This window comes from Mus pahari, chromosome 14 (assembly GCF_900095145.1).
Source record: "Mus pahari chromosome 14, PAHARI_EIJ_v1.1, whole genome shotgun sequence".
Classification (NCBI taxonomy): domain Eukaryota; kingdom Metazoa; phylum Chordata; class Mammalia; order Rodentia; family Muridae; genus Mus; species Mus pahari.
The window spans coordinates 66851405-66860838 of NC_034603.1; the positions used below are offsets into that span (position 1 = coordinate 66851405).

Genomic DNA, 9434 nt, shown 5'->3' on the forward strand with positions numbered 1-9434 from the left:
ATCACCAAACACGTCTGTTTCACAGCATCACCAAACACATCTGTATCACAGCATCACCAAACACATCTGTATCACAGCATCACCAAACACATCTGTATCACAGCATCACCAAACACATCTGTATCACAGTATCACCATACATGTCTGTATCACAGCATCACCAAACACGTCTGTATCACAGCATCACCAAACGCATCTGTATCACAGCATCACCAAACACATCTGTATCACAGTATCACCAAACACATCTCTATCACAGTATCACCAAACACGATTGTGCCAAAGCATCACCAATCATGATTCAGTAGCACAGAATGCCACTTGGAAGCTACTTCCTGCCCTTATAGGAAGCCTGAGGTAATTTACTGCCTGAAAGAGCTGCCACACATCTTAGATGTGTGTGATTTTTTTTTTTTTTTTTTTTGTAACAACTAACTGCTGAAAGCCAGATGTGATAGTTCATGCCTGTATTTCCAGTACTGAGACAGGGGGAATGCTATAAGTTTGAGGCCAGCCTATGTTATATATTGAGTTCCAGGCAGACCTGGGATGCAGAATGAGATCTTGGGTTTTGTTTCTTTTTAAGATTTTATTTATTTTATGTTTGTGAGTACACTATCACTCTCTTCAGACACACAAAGGAGGACATCAGATTCTATAACAGATGGTTGTGAGCCACCATGTGGTTGCTAGGAATTGAACTCAGGACCTCTAGAAGAGCAGTCAGTGCTCTTAACCCCTGAGCCATCTCTCCAGCCCCCGAGATCTTGTCACAACAACAACAACAACAACAACAACAACAACAACACCCATCACCAATAAACCAACTAAGTGTTCGAGCAGAGTGGTGGATTTCCTTCTCCTTCAGATGGGTATTGATTCTTCAGAACCTTGAGGTACACAAATCCATTACAGTGAAAAGCAGTGGGACTCTTCAGGGACTAGGAGAATATATGCTTATTAGAACTTCTTCAGAGTCCAGTTGCCCAAATTTCTGCTGAGCTCGGGAAACCACAGAACTGAATGGCACAGTCATTTTCTAGGAAGAAGAGATTTACGACTCTAAAATCATGGTGTTTCCTTCTACCCTGTGAACTCAACAGAACTGGAAGGTTCTAGGTTCACTAGGGGGACTAATTCTATATCATTGCTTTGCGAATAGACACCTGGGAAATTCTGCAAAAGGTGCAGAATTAAAGAATTGAGCTTTCCTGTGAGTCCTTCTCATCGCAAAGTACACCCTGTACTCTGTGAGCCTTCCTGGGCACTCCTACATAAAGGGAATCAATTCAAAATGTTTCCAAAGGTCAGTGGCTCCCAAGCACACCTATAAGGTAGGAGTTGTTCTGAGGGCTCCAGACAAAAGTCTGTTAGAAGAATCCTGTACTTGCTTCAGCCCTCTCTGTTGCTAACTTGAAATTCCCAGTAATTGTGTCTTCAAACCTATGCTCTGGAAAGCGTTGTCTGATCAACCCTGAGACATGGCACATGGGTGCACAGGGGTTGTATATGAACTGTTTGTCTGCAGTGGTTTTTACTGCCTCTGTAGCACATAACACAGGCAATGCCCTCGCAAACTGAATTCTGGTTAACAATGATGTGGGAGTCCAGCTATACTTTAAGTGGGTAGATGGTATATTGCCTCTAAAATAGAATAAGCTGAATTTCTGGAAATCCCAGGAAGCCCGGGTCTTCCATGCCAACAGGACTTTGCTTCAATTGTCACGTATATTCCAAGGAACATGAATGACTGAAAAACTGCAGTACACATGAACTTTTCTGAAGCCTAGAGAGCTGGGTGTGGTGGTGCTTGACTTTACTCTCAACACCAGAGAAGTAAAAGCAGGCAGGTCTCTGTGAGTCGTGGCCAGTCTGGCCTACACAGAGTTCTAGGATAACCAAGGCCCTCTCTAAAACAAAACTCGACTAAAAACAACCCCAACAAAAATTCAAACCCAAACCAAACAACAGCACAAAGTGAAATAAAAATAGTTGAGTTTGTTTTGTTTTGTGTTTCCTTTGTTTGGCAAGAGCAAAACACATATACATATGTGAGCTACAGAAAACCCCCAGATGATATAATTGTGTTATTTTGATTTAAAACTGGGATTTCTGGGCATAAAAACAAGTGGTAAAGTATGCACTAACTTAAAATGTATTTTTTTTTACTTATAATATTAAATAGCAAAGGCCAAAACAAGAAAAATCAGAAAAAAAAACAAAAAACATAAAAGCAAAAAACCCTCCCCCAAAAAATCCAGGGTAAACCAAGAATACAGTCGAAAGAACCTGACACGATACTGCACGTCTTTAGTTCCAGAATAGGCAGAGGCATGTAGATCCCTGAGTTTGAGGCCAGCCTGGTCTACACAGTGAGTTCTTGGGTAGCCAGGGCTACACAGAGAAACCCTGTCTCAAACAAACAAACAAAAAAACAAAAACAAAAAACCAAATAAGCAAACAAAATGAGAACTGTAGAGCTCATCGTATTCTAGAAACTTCTGTGGTGTGAGTTTTGAACACGGGGACCTCATATTTCTGTCCTCACTTCACACTGAGTCAAACAAGCTATGTAGCTGGCCCCCCATGTGTTTAGAAGACATCTCCTTGTAACTTCTCGAACTTGCTTCATGAGGTGAACTTGGCAGAAAGTTGGTAAGGATTTGATTGTTCTCTCCACTCCTTTGAGCTTCCATGGGGCTGTTCGACTGTTGGGTGGAAAGCCTGCCCTTACTCAAGCTTCTCAATGGAAGCAGGAAGATACTTGAGAAACAAAAGAGCAATTTTCCTAGGGCAGAATGGCCAGTGAGTGACCTCGGGGATCACATGCTTCGTGAGATTCTGTGCCTTAGTCTGTCTTGGTGTGGGGAAGATTGAAAGCCGACCTGTCATGTGTTTTTGTAAGGCCCCAAGTTAAGAATGGCTTTTACATTTTATGTGTGTGGGGTATTGCCTGTTTGTATGTCTGCGCACCTCATAAATGCCTGGTGCCTGAGGAGCTAAAAGAGGGAGTTGGATCCCCCAGATCCTGAGTTACAAACACTTGTGAGCCACTTGTGGGTGCTGGGAATTGAACCCTGGTCTTCTTAATTGTTGAGCAATTGCTCCAGTTCCTGGCTTTTAAATCTTAAATGGTTGAAAATGTGGAAAGAATAACCTTTCATGAAACGTTAAATTATTTAAGATTAAAAACAAAAAACAAAACAACAACAACAACAAAAACCTTGAGCCGGGCTGTGGTGGCGCACGCCTTTAATCTCAGCACTTGGGAGGCAGAGGCAGGCNGATTTCTGAGTTCGAGGCCAGCCTGGTCTACAGAGTGAGTTCCAGGACAGCCAGGGCTACACAGAGAAACCCTGTCTCATAAGACAAAAAACAAAACAACAATAACAACAGATCTCAGCGCCTCTAAATACTTATTGGAATGTAGTTGTGCCCATCAGTCTACTGCTCTTTCTGTTAACAGCAACCACAAAGTTGAGTAGTTGCAGTGGACCCTATTGTCTGCAATGCCTGAAATATTTCTGTCTGGGACTTCCCAGGGAAAAGCTTCTGTAATCTGTCCTGGAAAAGTCATTAACACGGGGAAAAGTCATTAACATTAACAGAGATTTTTTTCTGATTAGATGGGAATGGTATCCCAGAAAGTCTGAGTGGGAGCTTCAGATAGTTTGAGACATCTTAACAACAACAAAAAAACAAACAAACAAACAAACAAAAAAAAACACCAGGCACACGCCATCTAGTGGTAGAATGTGTCAGTTACAGGCGCATTTTCTGACCGTCCCTTGTGTTTTTACCTCATGCAGAAGGGGTGGGATTTGAAGATGATGCCTAGTGAATATTTAGTATTAAATACGGTGTGATCGAATTGATAGTTGTTGAAAACTAGAGTGAAATCCAATAAAGATTGCCTATAGGGGGAAAATAAACCACAACTCGTTATTAATCACCAGCAAACGGAAGTGTGTTGCCATCAATTATTTTATTAGGACACAAACACCCAGCATCCTTTGAAAATCGCTAAGAAAACAGGTATTTTGTCTAAAGTCCCTCATCTGTAATAGAAGAAAGCGTTTCCCTGAGATTTAGAACAGTGCAGCCGTGGGGCTCCGCCCCCAAGTTACTCTATCCCCCTAGCGTGGCAGCTAGAAGGGAACCCTCTGTTCAGCCTTGCCGTTGCTCATCTTAGACATCTTTTCCTCGATGGAGTGGATCCTGGAGGACAGGACCTTACCACGCTGATCTATTTCTTCAACCACCGTCTTTACCAGTGTGGTTTTGGATACATCTAGAGAAGAAAACACAGGCAAATGACTGTATTCTGTCCCACAAGATTACGTAAAGAAGGACACCAATGTTTGGCTGCTCTCACTGCCTCGCACACAATGGGGAGGGAGTGTTATGGGTTTAAAATAAGATTTTGGGGTGTCTGGAGAACATTACAGTTCAGAGTACTTTACTTAAAACTTCTTAACTGTAGATTTTGCTACCATGTGTGGGAGCCATTGATGCAAAGGGATTTTCTGCTATAGGAACAAAATGAGGTTTTTGTTACCTTTGGGTGAATTCCCTGAGCTTCCAGATTCAAAACCCTTGGAGACAGAGCAGGAACTGGAGGAAAGAAAACTTCATTATTTTACATTGGTGTTTATTATCACTTAGGAAACTTTCATTGAAATAATGACTCAACAGATCTCAATTTTTACTATTGAAAAATATGATTTATGTGCAGGAGCAGGAAGTGATTACAAGTTATCTAAAGAGAGGATTTAAAAATATTATTTCTGTTTGATTTTTTTTTTCTTTTTGGTGGTGGTAGTGGTGGTGGTGGTGTGTTGTATGTGACTGTGTATGTGTATGAGTATGTGAGTCTGTGTGTGTATGAGTATGTGAGTATATGTATTTGTTTGTGTATGTGTGAGTGTGTGTGTGTTTGTGAGTACGTATATGTGGGTATGTATATAGGTGTGTGTTTGTAAGTACGTGTAAGTATATATATGTAAGTGTGTGTGTAGGTGTGTGTGTTTGTGTGTATGAGTATGTGTATGTGTGTGAGTGTGTTTGTAAGTATATGTATGTGTGTGTGTATGTGTGTATGTGTGTGAGTGTGGCTGTGTGTTGGTTGGCATTAGGAATCTCCCTTCGTTGCTCTCAACCTTTGTTTTAGAGAGAGCAGACTGTTGTGAATGGTACAAGTATTGAGAACTAATCCTTGTCATTTGCAAGAGCAACAAATGCTTCCTAATCTCTCAGCCATTTCTCTAGCCCTCCACCATGTTTTGAGACAGAACTGAGAGCGCATATATTACCTAGATTGGCTGGCAGTGAGCACTCAGCAACCACAGTCTCTTCCCTGACCCCAGGTGTGGTGAGCCATCACACTCAGCTGGAGATCCAAGGCAGGCTTTCATGGGACAAGCACTCTCCCCACTGAACCGTCTTTTCCCAGTCCCTCCCATTCAAGAATTCCCATCCAAGAATTTAAAAAAGTAAGAAATATGTCTTAGCTTAAGAGCTACATGTCAAATATGCAACCTCCCAGGAGCCACAGATACATATAGAATGTGTCCCCAGGGCTTGTTCAGCAGATTGGGGGTGGGGGGAGGGACAGGAGTCAGGAGAGTCTTGAAATTACAGTGCTTAACATGGACAGTAATGGGGAACTTGCGTAGGAATGACGGGTGCCATCCAAGGTAGATAAGGGGGCTCTGTGTTGTACAAAACGTAGAGGAAATGATCCCTCTATTTAGAAGCAGGAGAAGGACATGCATTTTTGTGCAGTGGGACAGAGAAACAGCGACTGACAGCACAGAAGGCTGAGGGATAAAGCATGGTTGTTGTTGGGAACTTCCCACTGGTCTTACTTCTCGTCTCCGTCTATGAGGCGGCAGTAGGTCTCGATCTCCTTCTCCAGGTGGGCCTTGATGTCCAGCAGCTGCTCATATTCCAGCTTCTGGCCCTCGGTCTCCGTCCTCACCTGGTGCAGCTGCTCCTCCAGGGCGCTGATCTGAGCCTGGATCTGGGCCAGCTGTGAGCAGTAGTTGCCCTCCGTCTCCGCCAGGGAGCACTCCAGAGAGTGTTTCTAATATGTCAAAGATCGTAGTTAGGGATGAAGTCAGCAGAGGAGTACCCAGCCCTGGGTTACTTAGCATCCTGCAGGACCACTCCTCTGGCAGGTTAGGGGCTTGTCACCATAAGGCAGGAGGTGGAGCCTGTTATTAACCCTGGGTGAACAAACACTGAAGAGCCTGACAAGGAATAAATGACCCGCATCCCAAGAGTTTATCTTAACATTTGAGTGTGTGTGTGTGTGTGTGTGTGTGTGTGTGCCACAGCAAATATGGAGACCATAGGACAACCTGCAGGAATTGGTTCTTTCCTTCCACTGTATGGGTTCCTGGGATCAAACTCTGGTCACCAGCCTTGGCAGCAAGTGCCCTTAACCCCGTAGGCATCTCGCTGCCTCCCTGCCCCCCAACCCCCAGCCTCCGGCAAGATATTTGACTGTTAAGACTTTGGTAACGGTTTCTGTTAAGACAAACATGTATATAAAAGCACTTTTAAGGGACAGCACAGTAAGAAATTCACACAGGATGATTTATATTTTAAAATAGTTTTGGGGGGTTGCCTGTTATACCGAAACTTCAATCCTCAACAGTTTGCATCCTATTCCTAGACCCACTGGTTTGTTGCTTTCTTTTGTAATCCATTCTTGATTTTCTGTCATTCACCAGAGTCCTCTTTTTAAAGGTGTTCAGACTGAATGAATCCTTTAGCAGGGTGGGCTCCCAAGGGCAGCGCTCACTGCTGCAGACCATGGAGTCCACACAAAGTCCTAGGAGTATCTCACGCCCTCTCTCTCCTTCATAGACTGTAATTTGTCCAGCCTCATGATTTCTACTTCAATTATGGTAATTTCCCCTCTTTGTCTTATCGTACGTAAATATATGTGTCCTGGCAGTTACTACCTCTGAATTAATCGTTATCGTATTGCCTGCTGCCTCTTCCTCTCTCTCATTTCCCTTCTCTTCCTGTGGCATGACTCTTACGTCACAGGACATAACGCCTCTGTTAGAAGGAGATACAATTTTAAATTCTCTCTCTCTCTCTCTCTCTCTCTCTCTCTCTCTCTCTCTCTCTCTCTCTCTCTCTCTCTCTCTCTCTCTCCCTCTCTCTCTCTCTCTCTTTCTCTCTCCCCCCCCCCCAGAGAGCACAGAAGACACTCTCGGGCATCATTCCTCAGGTGATACTTTGTTTCTGTCTGTCTGTCTGTCTGTCTGTCTGTCTGTCTGTCTGTCTCTCCAGCCTGGGGTTCACTGATTAAGCTACACTGGCTGGCCAGTGACGACAGGGATCCTCCCGTCTCTGCTTCCCTGCACAGGGATTGCTCGATCATTGCCATCAGGCCTGGCTTCTTTCACATGAGTCCTAGAGATTAAATTCGTATCCTTACTTATGATTGCCTGGCAAGCCCCTCACCAGCTCCCAGCTCCCTAGCTTACTTTTTTTTTTATTGCATTAGTAGCATTATAATTTTAAGGATAAGTCTGTGTATCGCCAATATATGATGTATTGACTCGATCCTAGGATTGCAAAGCAGGAACTATGTAGTAAGATATGTAGTAAACCCTCATGACAGGCAGGTTTGTGAGGGTCTAACGGGGCTGAGGCCCTTAAGGTGCTGATTTATACTGGCTGCTGCATTTGGACAGGCTCCTGGGCTCTTCAGGGGCATGTGAGAGGAGGTGACAGATATGGTAATGAGAAAGAAAAAGTGCTGACTGGCAAGCTGTCAAGGAGGGGCACAGCCACAGTTCAAAGCCTTAAATCCTTTCTTCCCTAGGCTGTTTTATAAGATGGCCAATACCCTGGGAAGCCAGAGGGGGCAGCATCTCTCTTAACTGCCTTCCACTAGGAAAGGCGGGTGCTGATGAGAAAGAACCAGATGAACTTGGGACGTTTGCATAACACAGGAAGCAAAACATGTGGGTGTTCATATATAGATAAGCCCCAACCTATAATTGACTTGTGTTCTCTCTGTGGGAAACTGAACTTGGACTTTATCTTGACCAAAGAATCTTGGGTACGGAAGCTAGGTTACCAGTATTACTCTATAGCTTGTTTACACGGGCTGTTAAGTGGATTTTTCCAGGGTGGGTTGTTTCCTGACCCCAAATCATTCCTCCAGGGATGCGTGATCTGAGCAGAGAATCTAACTGCGTCATGATATCATGGCTTCTATGTGAGAATGCTTCTAATTCTGATGAGGACATTTGAGAATTTATTTCCTATCCCGTTGTGAGGATGGGGAACCCTTGGGCCACCATGCTTGTCCCAATTCTCAAAGTCAAGCCTTTTGGATGCTGCCAGCTCGCAGTCTCCACAGAAAGTAGGTTTCTAGGTTGTTTCCATGGTAACTGTTGAAGTCTTCTCCATGGCCCAGATGTCCCTAAGAGGCTGAGTGCCAGACTGTGGGATGTGTGCTGGGGGTTGACAACTTTACTAATGTAGGGCAAGAGGTCAGATAGTGCCCATGTCTGGGTTGATGTGCACCTTTCTTTAAATATTTTATGTGTATGGCCGTTTTGCCTGTATGTATGTGCACCCTATGCAAGCAGTGTCTGCAGAAGACAGAATACAGTGTCAGAGACTGGAACTACAGATAGTTGTTATCTGCCGTATGGGTGCTGGGAATTAAATTTGGGTCCCCTGAAAGAGTGGGTTCTTTTAACTGTAGAGTTACCTCTCCAGCCTTGTGAATCCCCTCTTACTATGCTTTTCTTTCCGAGTGCTCAGAGATGATGGTGTGACCCATCTTAGCCCGTGTGGACAAAGAACGCCGGTCCTGTCCCTTAATGTTTTAACGGAACCAATACTGCCCAGCATGCTCTGGGGGTATTGAACGAACCATGTGCAGGGTGGAACTGGGCGCCAGGCTGGTTCTTTTACCACAATGAACTCTGGGCATCATTCAGGAAGGAACTTAGCAGTATCAAGAAGTCTGCGAGGAAGATGCTCCCTCCTTCTGTCTCCTAGGATGCTTTTCCTGCTGTTCTTCCCCTCCCTCCCGAGCGAAGCATTTGTTATAGGAAAGAAAAAGAAAGGGTTTCTTTAGGTTTTCAGGAACCAGGAAGCGCGGGCGGGAAGTCTGGGGTCAGCACCTACCGTGGCTGAGAGTGACTGCAACTCGATCTCCAGTGTCTGCAGGGAGCGCTTCAGCTCTGTCAACTCGGTCCTGGCTGAGGTGGCTGCGCCCAAGTCATTGGAGATCTGCTGCTGCAGCGTGGCGCTCTGGAAGGCAGGGTGCATAGGGTCACATTGAGTCTGGCCTGCTAGGGTGGAATAGACAGAACAGGTCTGACTCCCCTCACCTTCTCTTGGAACCAGGCCTCGGCGTCCCTGCGGTTCTGCTCAGCCAGGGCCTCATACTC

The 9434-nt window shown here is 44.7% G+C and overlaps 1 protein-coding gene across 1 annotated transcript in view; it reads right to left on the bottom strand.

Moving 5' to 3' along the window:
- Positions 1-4148: 4148 nt before the first annotated feature.
- LOC110331861 (keratin, type I cytoskeletal 28) overlaps positions 4149-9434 on the bottom strand; it is an 8830-nt gene continuing 3544 nt past the window's right edge. Inside the window, exons 4-8 of the mRNA XM_021212727.1 lie at positions 9375-9431; positions 9169-9294; positions 5868-6085; positions 4559-4614; positions 4149-4291 (exon numbers count right to left, since the gene is read on the bottom strand). Coding sequence (XP_021068386.1) covers positions 4149-4291; positions 4559-4614; positions 5868-6085; positions 9169-9294; positions 9375-9431 — 600 coding nt within the window. The remainder of the gene's footprint in view (positions 4292-4558; positions 4615-5867; positions 6086-9168; positions 9295-9374; positions 9432-9434) is intronic.